The 18,425-nt window shown below is 41.8% G+C and overlaps 1 protein-coding gene across 1 annotated transcript in view; it reads left to right on the top strand.

The window, feature by feature from the left end:
• The window catches only part of LOC123760721 (dynein heavy chain-like), a 127,081-nt gene extending 112,797 nt beyond the window's left edge, over window positions 1-14,284 (top strand). Inside the window, exons 4-6 of the mRNA XM_069328715.1 lie at window positions 2-127; window positions 254-379; window positions 14,228-14,284. Coding sequence (XP_069184816.1) covers window positions 2-127; window positions 254-379; window positions 14,228-14,284 — 309 coding nt within the window. The remainder of the gene's footprint in view (window position 1; window positions 128-253; window positions 380-14,227) is intronic.
• Window positions 14,285-18,425: the final 4,141 nt, after the last annotated feature.

Genomic DNA, 18,425 nt, shown 5'->3' with positions numbered 1-18,425 from the left:
GGTGAGTGATTATAACTTACAGGTGAGTGATTATAACTTACAGGGAAGTGATTATAACTTACAGGTGAGTGATTATAACTTACAGGGAAGTGATTATAACTTACAAGTGAGTGATTATAACTTACAGGTGAGTGATTATAACTTACAGGTGAGTGATTATAACTTACAGGTGAGTGATTATAACTTACAGGTGAGTGATTATAACTTACAGGGAAGTGATTATAACTTACAGGTGAGTGATTATAACTTACAGGTGAGTGATTATAACTTACAGGTGAGTGATTATAACTTACAGGGAAGTGATTATAACTTACAGGGAAGTGATTATAACTTACAGGTGAGTGATTATAACTTACAGGGAAGTCATTATAACTTACAGGTGAGTAATTATAACTTACAGCTGAGTGATTATAACTTACAGGTGAGTCATTATAACTTACAGGTAAGTTATAAGCGTGAATACCCTATACAGGTGAGCGAATACATTATACAGGGGAGTGAATGCATTATACAGGTGAGTGAATGCATTATACAGGTGAGTGAATGCATAATACAGGTGAGTGAATACATTATACAGGTGAGTGAATACATTATACAGGTGAGTGAATACATTATACAGGTGAGTGAATACATCCTACAGATGAGTGAATACATTATACAGGTGAGTGAATACATAACACAAGTGAGTGCTTACATAATACACGTGAGTGAATACATAATACAGGGGAGTGGGTACATAATACACAAATGAATGAGTGCATAATACATATGAGTGAATATATATTCATATGAGTGAATACATAATCATGTGAATGAATGTATAATACAGGGAAGTGAATACATTTCACAGATGATGGGTTACATGATACAAAATGGGATATTTTTGTAATATCGAGATATTAAACAAAAATAAATAAAAAAACAGAGGATTACAACACACAGATGCTTAGATTTAACATCCAGACGTGGGATTACAGCAAACATAAAAGGATTTCAACATCCAGAAGCGTGATTACAGCAAACATAAAAGGATTTTAACATCCCCAGAAACGGGATTACAGCAAACATAAGAAGATTTCAACATCCAGAAGCGTGATTACAGCAAACATAAAAGGATTTTAACATCCCCAGAAACGGGATTACAGCAAACATAAGAAGATTTCAACATCCAGAAGCGTGATTACAGCAAACATAAAAGGATTTTAACATCCCCAGAAACGGGATTACAGCAAACATAAGAAGATTTCAACATCCAGAAACGGGATTACAGCAAACATAAGAGGATTTTAACAGAACAAACAAGACGATTTACAACATCCGGACGCGAGATCACAACATACACCATACACAAAGAGGATTTACAACACACACACACACATCCTTGCAGTTAAATTATATATACAAGCGAAAGATTTGAACACAATGGCAAGTGACTTACAAAATAAATCCACCATATTCCACTGTTTCCAGAATCATTTTATCCCTATCATGGCAGTGACCGGGATTTAGTAGGATTACCCCCGGACGTGTGATCAAGCGTTACAAGAGCAGGGATAAAACCTCTGATGCCAGACACGTATAATTCTTGTTTTTCTTTTCTCCATCTATAGATCAAACACGTGGTGATCATGTCACGTTAGTTTTAGTTGTATGTTGTCGAAATACCCTGTCACCTACCCCCCACCCCCGGCAGGATAATTAGCGCTAGTCTGTTTGTTGTTTGTTAGTTTGTGTGTTGTTTGTTAGTTTGGGTGCTCGTGTGTGTGTGTGTGTGTGTGTGTGTGTGTGTGTGTGTGTGTGTGTGTGTGTGTGTGTGTGTGTGTGTGTGTGTGTGTGTGTGTGTGTGCTTGTCTGTAACTGTTTTTGCATTTGTCTGGTGTTTGCACTTGTCACTATATATATCTACCTTGTTATTATATTTTTCCTTCGTGAATGTGTCTTCGCATGTAGCTGTCTGTCTGTCTTTGTATGCAGACACGCAACCTGTCAAACCGTCCGTCAACATGTCTGTCTGTCTGTCTATCTGTCTATCTATCAGTAACTGTGTCTCCATCTGTCTGTCTGTACCTATGTCTATTTGTGTATTTCTTAGTTTTTCTCACTATGAATCTCTCTCTTTATGTGTGTCCGCCTGTCTGTCAACAAGTCTATCTACAAGTCTGCGTGGCTCATAAGGTTAGGGAAGTAGCCATGCAGAACGCTGCGGGTTCGACACTCGGCGAAATGAAGCGAACGACATCTAGTCTAGAGTTGAGGTTCATGTGATTGATAGATCTTGATGTTACTGGTGTTGGGCTGAGTTGATGACTGCTTAGTTGACAGCGAGTCAGAATAATGACGGATTGAGACAATAGATTGTGGTTAAGGTTGGTTGTATGGCTCGTAGATTGTAAATATGGGTGGCTGTATGGCTCGTAGATTGTAAATATGGGTGGGTGTATGGCTCGTAGATTGTAAATAAGGGTGGTTGTATGGCTCGTAGACTGTAAATAAGGGTGGGTGTATGGCTCGTAGACTGTAAATAAGGCTGGGTGTATGGCTCGTAGATTGTAAATAAGGGTGGTTGTATGGCTCGTAGACTGCAAATAAGGGTGGGTGTATGGCTCGTAGATTATAAATAAGGGTGGTTGTATGGCTCGTAGACTGTAAATAAGGGTGGGTGTATGGCTCGTAGATTGTAAATAAGGGTGGTTGTATGGCTCGTAGATTGTAAATAAGGGTGGTTGTATGGCTCGTAGATTGTAAATAAGGGTGGTTGTATGGCTCATAGATTGTAAATAAGGGTGGTTGTATGGCTCGTAGATTGTAAATAAGGGTGGTTGTATGGCTCGTAGATTGTAAATAAGGGTGGTTGTATGGCTCGTAGATTGTAAATAAGGGTGGTTGTATGGCTCGTAGACTGTAAATAAGGGTGGTTGTATGGCTCATAGATTGTAAATAAGGGTGGTTGTATGGCTCGTAGATTGTAAATAAGGGTGGGTGTATGGCTCGTAGACTGTAAATAAAGTTGGGTGTATGGCCGTGCTTGGTTGACCCGTCAACTGCTTGGATAAATATATGATCGTTATGAAAAGAACTTTAGGTTGAAGTTGATTCAAAGACGGAACTTAAGTATTATCAAATACATAATTATAAAGAGGTGAGAGTATGTCACATGATAAAAGACAGAAGGTAATGCCAAAACGAAGCTGACAGCCGTTGACAGTGGACAGTAGTGACTAACAGGGACTGACAGTGATTAGAATTAACTAACAGGGACTGACAGTAGTTAGCAGAGATGAACATGGACTGACAATGACAGACATAGGTATTTACGTATGTAGGTTAGCTTAGTATTTTAAAAGCACCGAATCATCTTCTGTGGTTGATTGTTCAATAAACCCCTGAACTATATGGTTTAACACATCTCTAACCCTGTCCATGGAGGACAGAAGAAAATGTATATATATGCTGGTTAGCATTGTATATGTGTGGCCACGTCTGTGGTAGAAAATAATAATAATAAAAAAAACTTCTTTATTTTCCAAGTTTCCGAAGTAGACTAAACCTCACCAACATGGGGATCCTTCTCGCCTGTCCCTACACTACCATTTTGGTCATATCCACCAACATGGTCCCCTTCTTCCCCTCAGTAAACATCACCCCCCCCCCCACTAATATGAAGCCCCCCCCTCACCCCTTCACCACATCGCAGACCTTAAACACTAGGGATATCGCTCCACTCCACGAGAGGTAGTAAAGCACTGACCCCAATAACACTACAGATCTATCATACCATCACCCTGTATTAAAGTTAATCAGAAGGTGCCAAGGAATTATACAGTCTGGGTCGACATTGCTTTAGCGCACGAAGACCTTTTGATCCTCACTAGGGACTCTTCCCAGGGACCTTTTCAGGGACCCCTCACCAACTCCCTTCCCCTGCCCCCCCCTCCCCCCTCCCTCCCTGGCGCCATAGGGGGAGACACACGGCGCCAAAATACTCCCAATATACCGTAACCAGATTGCCAAAATTCGCCAATAATAATAATAATTAAAAAAATGCATAATGATATCAGTAGTGGCGGTAAATTATGCAAATTAGCGGCACGGATGGCTTTCAAAACAGTTTAGCTTCGAGCGTAATTGTCGAGGACAATGTTTTGATGAATATATATGTATACACTTGCACCTCAGTGTCAGTTGTTGAGTGTCTGTTGCTGACCGCAGGTGTTAAGTGCGTTCTGTCTTAAGTGTGTACTGTCTTAAGTGCTTCGACCTGTCTTAAGTGCGTACTGTCTTAAGTGCTTCCTGTGCTGTGTTAAGTGCTTCCTGTGTTGTGTTAAGTGCTTCCTTTGTTGTGTTAAGTGCTTCCTTTGTTGTGTTAAGTGCTTCCTGTGTTGTGTTAAGTGCTTCCTGTGTTGTGTTAAGTGCTTCCTGTGTTGTGTTAAGTGCTTCCTGTGTTGTGTTAAGTGCTTCCTTTGTTGTGTTAAGTGCTTCCTGTGTTGTGTTAAGTGCTTCCTGTGTTGTGTTAAGTGCTTCCTGTGTTGTGTTAAGTGCTTCCTTTGTTGTGTTAAGTGCTTCCTTTGTTGTGTTAAGTGCTTCCTGTGTTGTGTTAAGTGCTTCCTGTCTCAAGTGTGTACTGTCTTAAGTGCTTCCTGTGTTGTGTTAAGTGCGTTCTGTCTCAAGTGTGTACTGTCTTAAGTGCTTCCTGTGTTGTGTTAAATGCTTCATATGTTGTGTTAAGTGCTTCCTGTGTTGTGTTAAGTGCTTCCTGTGTTGTGTTAAGTGCTTCATATGTGTTAAGTGCTTCCTGTGTTGTGTTAAGTGTTTCCTGTCTTAAGTGCGCACTGTCTCAAGTGCTTCACGTGTTGTGTTAAGTGCTTCCTGTGTTGTGTTAAGTACTTCCTGTCTTAAGTGCATACTGTTTTAAGAGCTTCCTGTCTTAAGTGCGTCCTGTCTTAAGTGCTTCCTGTGTTGTGTTAAGTGTTTATATGTTGTGTTAAGTGCTTCCTGTGTTGTGATAAGTGCTTCCTGTCTTAAGTGCTTCCTGTATCGTGTTAAGTGCTTCCTGTGTTAAGTGCATTCTGTCTCAAGTGCTTCCTGTTTTGTGTTGTGTTTCCTTATTGTGTGTCAAGTGTTTTTTGTGTTAAATGTGTCAGGTGTTAAATGCTTGCTGTGTTATGCTGGATATTTTCTGTGTTTTGTTAAGTGTATCCTGTGTTTTATGAAGTGTATCCTGTGTTTTGTTAAGTGTATCCTGTGTTTTATGAAGTGTGTCCTGTGTTGTATTGTGTCCTGTGTCTTGTTAAGTGTTTCCTGTGTTATGCTGAGCGCCTCCTGTGTTGCGTTAAGTACTTCGTATTTTGTGCTGTGTTTCCTGTGTTGCGTTAAGTGCGTCCTGTGTTCTATTGAGTGCGTCCTGCGTGATGTTGTGCTCTCTGTGTTGTGTTAAGCGTGTCCTATGTTAAGTGCGTCCTGTGTCAAATGCTGCCTGAGTTAAGTGCTCGGGGTTAGCTTTACTCAATTTTCCATAGTAAGTGCCGAACAGAAAAGTGTCACTTGACACTGTGCCACACTGAGTGCCCAGTGACACTGTGCTACATTCAACATTCAAGTTCAACATGACTATGTCAAATACGGGCATATAAACGACCAAAAATACAAAAAAATATTTGAAACTTTTCTGAACCTTTGGTGTTCAAAAGCTATGATTCGAGAACTGCTTCATTTCGCTTCACCAGACCACAGAGGCAAACCTCAAACAGCATTATGAATAAAATCTGATAAACCACATGAACTCAACTAACCAGGATGGACAGTAAAGCCTAGTTAAAGCCTATTTTTTTATTCCGAAAACTAAACCAACAATATTCCAATGCCTTGCCGGATATTAGGGATATATTTTAGGCTTGTCTGAAGTAAAAATATATATTAGTTCGTGTAAGTTGATGTAAATTGATTTTCTGGTGTTAAATTTCGTCTGTGTTACTTTGGTGCTTTCGTGTTAAATTTTGTCTGTGTTACTTTGGTGCTTTCGTGTTAAATTTTGTCTGTGTTACTTTGGTGCTTTCGTGTTAAATTTTGTCTGTGTTACTTTGGTGCTTTCGTGTTAAATTTTGTCTGTGTTAGCAGAGGGTTTTCTCGTGTTAAAGTTCGTCCGTGTTAACTCCTGCTGTTGTGTTGCCTGATGTGGCCGAGTTCTCTGTTTTTGTCGTGTTATTTGTTTGTGTTGTTGTGTGAGGCTTTTGGATGTGTCGAGTGTATTTATATTTCATAAAGCGTCACTGTCCCATTAAATATGGCTATCTTTTTACTTCTCTCTCTCTCTCTCTCTCTCTCTCTGTCTCTCTCTCTCTCTCTCTCTCTCTCTCTCTCTCTCTCTCTCTCTCTCTCTCTGTCTCTGTCTCTGTCTCTGTCTCTGTCTCTGTCTCTCTCTCTCTCTCTGTCTCTGTCTCTGTCTCTCTCTCTCTCTCTGTCTCTGTCTCTGTCTCTCTCTCTCTCTCTTTTTACGCTTTTGGTGTTTAAAGAGATTTCGATATGCTGACCGTCTCTGGAAGAAATATATTCCGGTTGTCTTGTCCACAAATTTTATCAAAAACGTGAATTATTTACCAATTATTTCGTGTATATGGTATCCGTAATATGCAAAAAGGTTGTGCACTTATTTGTTCTTTTTATATATCAAACGTTTTTTGGTTATCTCATACCTTACTGGATGGATCACATCATCAGCTTTTTTATATTATAATATATATATATATATATATATATATATATATATATATATATATATATATATATATATATATATATATATATATATATACTGCTAGACCAGAACGGAAATATGCAGCACCGGCCTGGCATCTACACCTTGTGAATAATTAAAATAAAATTGAAAAAGTACAAAGGTTAGAAACAAGAGATTTGTACCTGAGCTAATATCTACGGTATAAAGATAGGTTAAGGGAAATAAACTTCACATCCTTGGAAGAGAGAAGAAAAAGAGGTGATTGAGGACATGATCGCAACATACAAGATACTGAAGGGAATCGACTATATAGACTTGGAAAGACTTTTTAAAGTTAAAGAAGTTAGTGACGAGAGACAAAAATGGATGTTGAAAAGAGGGAAGACAAAGTGAGACTTAAAGGAGGGTTGGAACGTGAAACTTCTGCTGCCACCTCCCAAGTTAAATCTTACTGACTTCTGTCAATGATCTTAACTTCTTATCTACATTTTAACTCGCCATTTCAATCAGAAACTATTTGTTCTCATGCCAATTTCTCTTAAAAATAGAACTTCATTAAATTCTCACCCTTTAACCCCAAAGATACCAACATGAGCATGAATCACTTATTTAAATCTGAATTGACACACACACAACTGCTTCTAACATTGCGTCTACCTTGGTAACTTTAATACTAAATCTTACGCAAATAACTCAAAGCTCTTGTAGCAATGATTAATAGAAGAATCTGCATTTCCCAACAGAGTCAGAGATACCTTGTTGGTGGATACCTTGAAGCACCTCTGAGCGAGGCAACTTCTGTCTGTGTGTTCTGGATCTTCGTTGGAATCCGAATATCGTCTCTCTCAAATGTCCCAATAGTCATCTAAAACCAGAGGCTTCAGGTCCTCCTATTTCACCCCTCTTCCCATGGGGTATAACAAAGCCCCAGTTGAAAGTTGAGTCTAAGAATGAATTATACCCTGTGGTTTCCAAAGGCGGGGGGGGGGGGGAATTACGTGGGCAGGGGAGGTAAACGAAGGATACTACCCAAAACTGCCCCCCCCCCTCTCGTGTGACCTTACCCAGATTATTGACTTAACAGGTCACCGGGTTCTCTGTGCCTTGGTCGTTAACTATTGACCTACACCTCGCCAACTGTCTAGGTGTGAAACCTCCCCCCGAATTGCTGTCCACAAAAACTCCCTCTTGCCCAAAACGCAGCTTTGTAATTATATATATATATATATATATATATATATATATATATATATATATATATATATATATATATATATATATATATGTTATCTACGGCATTACACGATCCCCAGCTCTAAGGCTAAATTCAACAAAGAGCTAACTATCAGAATACTTATTTTATAACGCAACAGGTACAACAAGGCTGCTTGGTGGGGCATTAAGAGCTAAACCCCACTGCTCCATATTCACTGATGGGTAAGTACACACTCACACTCACACACACACACACACACACACACACACACACACACACACACACACACACACACACACACACACACACATATTCCCTCCTTATTCCAACAGTAAAGGAAAAAAGCCGGAGGGAATATAATAACCCATGATTTAATAGACAGTGTCAGGAAGCAAAAGTGAGAAGCAGGCGGGAGTGGAGGAAGTACAGAAGACAAAGGACAGAGGGCAACAGGATTAGATGTAACAGAGCTAGGAACGATTACATTAACATAAGACGAGTGTCGGAAAGAAATTATGAGAATGATATTGCAGTCAAAGCGAAAAAGCAACCTAAACTACTACATAGCCATATAAGAAGGAAGATGTCGGTAAATGACCAAGTGACAAGACTGAGGAAAACAGAAGGGGCATATACAGAAAGCGACAAGGAAATCTGCGAGGTACTAAATGCCAGTTTCCATGGAGTGTTCATAACCGAGCCTGAGTGGCTCCCATTGTTAGAAGAGATTACCCTAGATGAAAGACTATCAGATATAGAGGTGACAGCAGAGGAGGTAATGAAACAGTTGACAACACTGGATGCAACTAAAGCGGTTGGACCAGACAAAGTATCACCGTGGATACTAAAAGAGTCAGCGCAGGCTCTCAGCGTGCCTCTGGCAATGATCATTAATGAGTCACTTATGTCGGGAGAATTGCCCAGTTGCTGGAAGGAGGCAAATGTCGTACCGATTTTCAAGAAAGGTTATAGGGAGGAGGCACTTAACTACAGACCCGTATCACTGACAACCATCCCCTGCAAAATACTTGAAAGAATAATTAGGCTTAGACTCATTGAGCACCTGGAGAGCATTGGGTTTGTAAACAAGCACCAACATGGGTTCTGGACAGGGAAATCATGCCTAACAAACCTTTTAGAATTCTATGACAAAGTAACAAGGATAAGGCAGGACAGAGAAGGCTGGGCAGATTGCATATTTCTTGACTGCCAAAAGGCCTTTGATACAGTACCGCACATGAGACTGCTATACAAACTTGAGAGGCAGGCAGGAGTAAGCGGAAAGGCCCTAGCATGGGTGAGGAACTACCTAACAGGAAGAAGCCAAAGGGTAATGGTAAGGGGCGAGAAGTCGGACTGGCGAGCAGTAACGAGTGGAGTACCTCAAGGATCGGTGCTGGGACCAATCCTCTTTCTAGTTTACGTAAATGATATGTTTACAGGAGTGGAATTATACATGTCTATGTTTGCGGATGACGCAAAGTTAACGAGAAGAGTTGTGACAGATGAGGATTGTAGGATCCTCCAAGAGGACTTAAACAGGTTGCAGAGATGGTCAGGGAAATGGCTACTGGAGTTCAACACCAGTAAATGTAAAGTTATGGAAATGGGATCAGGTGATAGGCGACCAAAGGGACAGTACACAATGAAGGGGAACTGCCTACCTGTGACGATTCGAGATAGAGACCTGGGAGTGGATGTGACACCTAATCTAACTTCTGAGGAACATATAAATAGGATAACGACAGCAGCGTACTCTACACTGGCGAAAATTAGAATTTCATTCAGAAACCTAAGTGAGGAGGCTTTTAGGGCGCTTTACACTGTCTACGTGAGACCAGTCTTAGAGTATGCCGCGCCATCATGGAGCTCCCACCTGAAGAAACACATAAGGAAACTGTAGAAGGTTCAGAGGTTTGCGACGAGGCTTGTCCCAGAGTTACGAAGGATGGGATATGATGAGCGTCTGAAGGAACTGAACCTTACGACACTAGAGAAAAGAAGGGAGAGAGGAGATATGATAGGGACATATAAAATACTCAGGGGAATTGACAAAGTGGAAATAGATGAAATGTTCACACGTAATAATAACAGAACGAGGGGACATGGGTGGAAACTGGAAACTCAGATGAGTCACAGAGAAGTTAGGAAGTTTTCTTTTAGCGTGAGAGTAGTGCAAAAATGGAATGCACTTGGGGAACAGGTTGTGGAAGCAAACTCTATTCATACTTTTAAAATTAGGCACGATAGGGAAATGGGACAGGAATCATTGCTGTAAACAACCGATGGCTGGAAAGGCGGGATCCAAAAGTCAATGCTCGATCCTGCAAGCACAAATAGGTGAGTACAAATAGGTGTGTACACACACACACACACACACACACACACACACACACACACACACACACACACACACACACACACACACACACGTGTGAATTGGTAGGGTAGATAAAGACAGTCTATTTAACACAAGGGGAACACGCACAAGGGGACACAGGTGGAAACTGAGTGCCCAAATGAGCCACAGAGATATTAGAAAGAACTTTTTTAGTGTCAGAGTGGTTGACAAATGGAATGCATTAGGAAGTGATGTGGTGGAGGCTGACTCCATACACAGTTTCAAGTGTAGATATGATAGAGCCCGATAGGCTCAGGAATCTGTACACCTGTTGATTGACGGTTGAGAGGCGGGACCAAAGAGCCAGAGCTCAACCCCTGCAAGCACAACTAGGTGAGTACAACTAGGTGAGTACACACCAGTCACCAGTTGATTGACAGTTGAGAGGCGGGACCAAAGAGCCAAAGCTCAACCCCCGCAAGCACAATTAGGTGAGTACAATTAGGTGAGTACACACACACACACACACACACACACACACACACACACACACACACACACACACACACACACACACACACACAGCATACTTTTGCTTGACAAGGTATGGACTCCATTCTGGGGACGCATACTCCTGGATTGGTCTGACAAGTATGTACTCACCTAAATAATAGGTGAGTACACACATGTCAGACGAATCCTGAAGTATGCAGCTCCAGAATGGAGTCCATACCTTGTCAAGCAAAAGACGAAGTGGGAGAACGTTCAAAAATATGCCTCAAGACTAGTTCTAGAATTACGAGGTATGAGTTACGAGGAAAGGCTACGAGAATTGCACCTCACGTCGCTGGAAGACAATTACATAATTAGTCCTGAGAGACATAATTACATACAAAATTCTCAGGAGACTTGCAAAGACCACCTGTAGTAGACCAGTAATAGAGCTTACTATGGGTGTTTCATTAGCAGTGACAAAGAGAATATTTAAACAAATATCTAATGAAAATCTTACTGACCTAACATATTCACAAAGACCTGAAAGTTGTAGCATTAAACATGATGATTAATATCGTGAGGAGACATTCATATATGGGACTAAGGGAGCAAGAACTCGGCAATGTGGTCTTATAATGGCCAAAATACGTATGGGATATAGACGTATCTGGCAGCTTTTTCAAAACTCAAATGTCGAGTACACAATGTGTCAACTTTGTGAAAATGTCCAATACGCCATGTGTCAACTTTGTGAAAGTGTCCAATACACCATGTGTCAACTGTGTGAAAGAGAAAACATGCACTCCCTTGAACATTACATTATGGAATGTCCCATGTTGACTGACTTTCGCCCTCCTGGGCTGAGGTATGCTGAACTCTGTAAATATAATTTAGAGTACTGCAACACTTGATGATATACTAGACGTGTTCTCAATATTAACTATGTAATGCATCAGTTATACAATGTACGTGATGTAACTGTAACCTGAGCTTGTAAAAGCATCTTAATCACTTTCAGTGGTTAAGTGCTTATTAACACACTAGTTTCTATACCAACTATGTTACCCTGTCAAAGTAGGAGAGACAAAAATGTATATATGTATGTATGAGTATACAGGATATGAGTAAGTAGGTCAGAATTGCATTTCACCTTTGTAAACGCACATTAATAGCACTATGAAAACGACCCCTCGAACACTGTTTATGCAGGAAAGATGTAAATATTTGTATTTATGTGTGCAGGTTAGATTATCATTTTAAAAGCACTACAATCACCTTCTGTGGTTGATTGTTCAATAAATCACTGAACTATAAGTGTAACAGATCTCTCACCCTGTCCATGGAGGACAGAATAAAATGTATATATGCTGGTTAGCATTGTAAATGTGTTGCCACGTCTGTGGTAAGAAACAAAAATTAGGCGAATCAAGCAAAAGAAAGCATTTTATCAAATAAAATGAAAGCATTTAATACACAACGTGTGTGGAACCACTCTCATACTTGAAGAGACGGAATTAACGAGATATAATCACGACATACAAGATTCTCACAGTAAATTGTAAGGCAGGACAAACCAAGAGAACATGGAAGGAAAAAGAAGGCGCTGGTTAGTCCTAGGGATAGTAAGAGACTATTGCTTACTTTAGCTGGACTAGAAGTTAATTTAATAAATTGTTTAGCAAACAAATATGACGATAAACAGGAGGCATAGAGAGAATTACTGCAGCAAACAACCAAGAGCTGGGAAGTCGGGGCTCGGGAGCTAGAGTTCCTTATACGTAAGCACATTTAAGGACGTTGTTGTAAGTGAAGTAAATGCTTAAATTCCGCGTTAAAATAAAAAGCCAAAAAACAAATCGTCATTGGCTTCATTTCAGTGGATTCCACGAAGACTTTCCCATCGTAATGCCAATATTAAATACAAAAATGCTACAGAAAGTGATGCCAGAAAAAAACATGCCTATCCAATTAATATTTTTCACTCGTAATTACGTAGACACCGGTTATTGACAGCGTAAAGCGACGCTCCGGTGGCACAAAACGCTCCCTGAAATATATGATCGTGTTCCCTGGAGCATTTTGGGTGTGGGGAAGGGTGTAGTGGGTGGGGTGTGGGGGGTGGGTGTAGTTGGTGGGGTGTGGGGGGAGGCTTGGTGGGTGGGGGTGTGGGGGAGGCTTGGTGGGGGGGGGGTGTGGGGGAGGTGTAGTGGGTGGGATGTGGGGAGGGTGTAGTTGGTGGGGTGTGGGGGGAGGCTTGGTGGGTGGGATGTGGGGAGGGTGTAGTGGGTGGGGTGTGGAGGGTGTAGTGGGTGGGGTGTGGAGGGAGGGTGTAGTGGGTGGGGTGTGGGGGGAGGCTTGGTGGGTGGGGGTGTGGGGGAGGCTTGGTGGGTGGGATGTGGGGAGGGTGTAGTGGGTGGGGTGTGGAGGGAGGGTGTAGTGGGTGGGGTGAGGGGGGAGGGTGTAGTGGGTGGGGTGTGGGGGGTGGGTATAGTTGGTGGGGTGTGGGGGGAGGCTTGGTGGGTGGGGGTGTGGGGGAGGTGTAGTGGGTGGGGTGTGGGGGGAGGGTGTAGTGGGTGGGGTGTGGGGGAGGGTGACGTGCATGGGAGGGGGTGTGTGGGTGGTGTGGGGGTAGGTTGAAGGGTGGTGTTTGTGGGTGGTGTGGGGGTAGGTTGAAGGGTGGTGTTTGTGGGTGGAGTAGGTGGTGTGTGGGTTGGATGAGCTTACTCAACAGGATGGGTAGGATGGGTCACATGAGCGGAAAGGATGGGGGGTGAATAAGAATGGTGAGTAAGGTGAGAACTGTGGAAGGGGTTAGTGGGATAGTTAATGGTAGAATGGGGGCAAATAGGATGAATGGTATGAATGGAATGAGTTTTGAGGAGACGAATCCAAGGTACCCATCCATACACTCATTATTCCACGACTCATGATCACTTTAAGAAATGACTCTCACATGAATGATCACTTCCTTCTAAATGGCTTCACTCATCCAGCCGGCACTGTTACCACTTTCTGGTTCACGTATTTGCGAGAGCAAACTACTCGAACTTTGCGAAGCAAATCAACATCATTTTAGAAAAATGCCGCAACCCCGATAAACACAACACGTAATTGTCTCTATTTTACGCTTCTTCAGAGTGTTAACCCCGTTTACATCAACAGTGTTCAGAACATGAACCATACCAGTCTCTTCCTCTTATAATCTTCGTATATATATATATATATATATATATATATATATATATATATATATATATATATATATATATATATATTAATGAATACAATTACGAACAATTAATTATGCTCTTGTTAACAATCTTGTTTCACTATTAAATTTGCATTGTTACATTCCTTGTAATTCCCTGACAATACAATTACGTTAAACATATAATGTTTAGTCTGTAATTCTCATTATTCAAATTGGAAGTTACTTTTACAGAAACACGTCAGCTCTCCAATTGTTGCAAATTTAAGTCTTAAAATTGAACTTCTATAGCATCTGCACTGCCCAGCCAGAATTGTTAGGATTCATATAAATGTGTTATAAATTTGGCTAAAATATATATATGCTGGAGTGTTTATAAAATGTTTATACGATAAATCAAAGAAATGTATGTAAAAGATGTTTTTAAGAGGAAAAATATATATTTATAATATTATTTGCACCACGAGATAGTCATCAGTAATAGATATTCACCAATACAAGATAGCCACCCACCACAAGATAGCCACCCACCACAAGATAGCCACCCACCATAAGACAGCCACCCACCACAAGATAGCCACCCACTACAAGATAGCCACCCACCACAAGATAGCCACCCACCATAAGACAGCCACCCACCACAAGATAGCCACCCCACTACAAGATAGTCACCCACCACAAGATAGCCACCCACTACAAGATAGTCACCCACCACAAGATAGCCACCCACCACAAGATAGCCACCCACCACAAGATAGCCACCCACCACAAGATAGCCACCCACCACAAGATAGCCACCCACCACAAGACAACCACCCACCACAAGATAGCCACTCACCACCAGACAACCACCACCACACAACACAACCACCCACCACACAAGACAACCACCACCACACAAGACAACCACCCACCACACAACACAACCACCCACCACCAGACAACCACCCACCACCAGGCAACCACCACCACAAGACAACCACCACCACACAACACAACCACCACCACCACAAGACAACCACCCACCACCAGACAACCACCCACCACACAAGACAACCACCACCACAACATAACCACCACCACACAAGACAACCACCACCACACAACACAACCACCACCACACAACACAACCACCACCACACAAGACAACCACCACCACACAAGACAACCACCCACCACACAACACAAACACCCACCTCCAGACAACCACCCACCACCAGGCAACCACCACCACAAGACAAACACCACCACACAACACAACCACCACCACCACAAGACAACCACCCACCACCAGACAACCACCCACCACACAAGACAACCACCACCACAACATAACCACCACCATAACACAACCACCCACCACACCAGACAACCACCACCACACAACACAACCACCCACCACCACCACACAACCACCCACACCACACAAGACAACCACCACCACACAACCACCCACACCACACAACACAACCACCACCACCAGACAACCACCCACCACACAACACAACCACCCACCACCACCACACAACCACCCACACCACACAACACAACCACCCACCACCAGACAACCACCCACCACACAACACAACCAACCACCACCACACAACCACCCACCACCACACAACCACCCACACCACACAACACAACCACCCACCACCAGACAACCACCCACCACCAGACAACCACCCACACCACACAACACAACCACCCACCACCAGACAACCACCCACCACACAACACAACCAACCACCACCACACAACCACCCACACCACACAACACAACCACCCACCACCAGACAACCACCACCACACAACCACCCACACAACACAACCACCCACCACCAGACAACCACCCACCACACAACACAACCAACCACCACCACACAACCACCCACACCACACAACACAACCACCCACCACCAGACAACCACCACCACACAACCACCCACACCACACAAGACAACCACCACCACACAACCACCCACCACACAACACAACCACCCACCACCAGACAACCACCCACCACACAACACAACCACCCACCACCAGACAACCACCCACCACCAGACAACCACCCACCACCAGACAACCACACTACCCCACCAATGTAACATCAGTCCTCAGACCCAAACTATTTAATGGACATTTTAAAATTTGCTGAGTCATTAGCATTCTCCGTAATCTGATTGTGGAATTTCAGTAACATTTGATAATGAATTTGATTATCATTAACAGTAATAATGGTTAAAAACTACATTGGCGGTCACCTGGACAAAAATGTGATTGAAGGTTAACTCAAAACTCAGTTAGGAAATATATAACGAGAGCAAACAATCATTTCTGACCATTGGCTTTAATGATTTGTTTTTCGGTCCTATTTAAAGTCAAGAGTGGGTTAGTTGCTGCCGTCTTGTACGTGATGTTGTTTATAGTGTACGTATATATATATATATATATATATATATATATATATATATATATATATATATATATATATATATATATATATATATACAACAACACGTATCACAAACAACAACATGCATGACTGTACACACAACAGATAGTGAGGTCACGTCACCTTCAACAAACAAACAAACAATGAAGGAAGACTGATAGATAATTCCCTTTGTAAAAATGCTGTTTGTGCATTATAAACAGGAATAATGAAGGCACAGACACATTATATGCCGCTAAACATACGCCTGTAGTTAGTTTTCAACGCATATTAAATATTTTTTGTTGAAATTAGTTGGATTATTACAAACAAAACTATTAAGTTATACCTGAAATTTAGCCGCAATAATCATACATAAAATATACTAAACTGTGACGAGGGATGTCACAATAGAGCCCCAGTGGACCCATTCAACACGTGGTTGATATAGTGTGAAGTCTAGTACTCTATATATCACATCCTCAAGCCCTATATGATCCACATATCTCCTCTTAAATGCCTAGGTTATATATGTATTTGAGTGTTAACTTTATTTATATTGGAAGTGCAATATGGTCCCCATGTGCAGTTATAGAACCCCTGCATAGGGGAAATATAGAGTCCTGTATATTATATACACCTATATTGGTCTGTATAAAGCAAACTGTCCAAGTGTTGGTGTCCAGTTGAGTATAAAACCTTGTGATTTGTTATGTTACGGTGTCAAACATCTTTGTCCTGCATACTACTGTTGTCCTGTATACTACTGTTGTCCTGTATACTACTGTTGTCCTGTATACTACTGTTGTTCTGCATACTACAGTTGTCCTGCATACTACTGTTGTCCTGCATACTACTGTTGTTCTGCATACTACAGTTGTCCTGCATACTACTGTTGTCCTGCATACTACTGTTGTCCTGTATACTACTGTTGTCCTGTATACTACTGTTGTCCTGTATACTACTGTTGTCCTGTATACTACTGTTGTCCTGTATACTACTGTTGTTCTGCATACTACTGTTGTCCTGCATACTACTGTTGTCCTGCATACTACAGTTGTCCTGCATACTACTGTTGTCCTGCATACTACTGTTATCCTGTATACTACTGTTGTCCTGTATACTACTGTTGTCCTGTATACTACTGTTGTTCTGCATACTACTGTTGTCCTGTATACTACTGTTGTCCTGCATACTACAGTTGTCCTGCATACTACTGTTGTCCTGCATACTACTGTTATCCTGTATACTACTGTTGTCCTGTATACTACTGTTGTCCTGTATACTACTGTTGTTCTGCATACTACTGTTGTCCTGTATACTACTGTTGTCCTGCATACTACAGTTGTCCTGCATACTACTGTTGTCCTGCATACTACTGTTATCCTGTATACTACTGTTGTCCTGCATACTACAGTTGTCCTGCATACTACTGTTGTCCTGCATACTACTGTTGTCCTGTATACTACTGTTGTTCTGCATACTACTGTTGTCCTGTATACTACTGTTGTCCTGTATACTACTGTTGTCCTGCATACTACTGTTGTCCTGCATACTACAGTTGTCCTGCATACTACTGTTGTCCTGCATACTACTGTTGTCCTGTATACTACTGTTGTCCTGTATACTACTGTTGTTCTGCATACTACTGTTGTCCTGCATACTACTGTTGTCCTGCATACTACAGTTGTCCTGCATACTACTGTTGTCCTGCATACTACTGTTATCCTGTATACTACTGTTGTCCTGCATACTACTGTTGTCCTGCATACTACTGTTGTCCTGTATACTACTGTTGTCCTGTATACTACTGTTGTCCTGTATACTACTGTTGTCCTGTATACTACTGTTGTCCTGCATACTACAGTTGTCCTGCATACTACTGTTGTCCTGCATACTACAGTTGTCCTGCATACTACTGTTGTCCTGCATACTACTGTTGTCCTGTATACTACTATTGTCCTGTATACTACTGTTGTCCTGTATACTACTGTT

Source organism: Procambarus clarkii, chromosome 21, assembly GCF_040958095.1.
Source record: "Procambarus clarkii isolate CNS0578487 chromosome 21, FALCON_Pclarkii_2.0, whole genome shotgun sequence".
NCBI lineage: Eukaryota > Metazoa > Arthropoda > Malacostraca > Decapoda > Cambaridae > Procambarus > Procambarus clarkii.
Note: the sequence above shows the minus strand (reverse complement) of the source record. Positions and strands in the feature narration are given on the sequence as shown.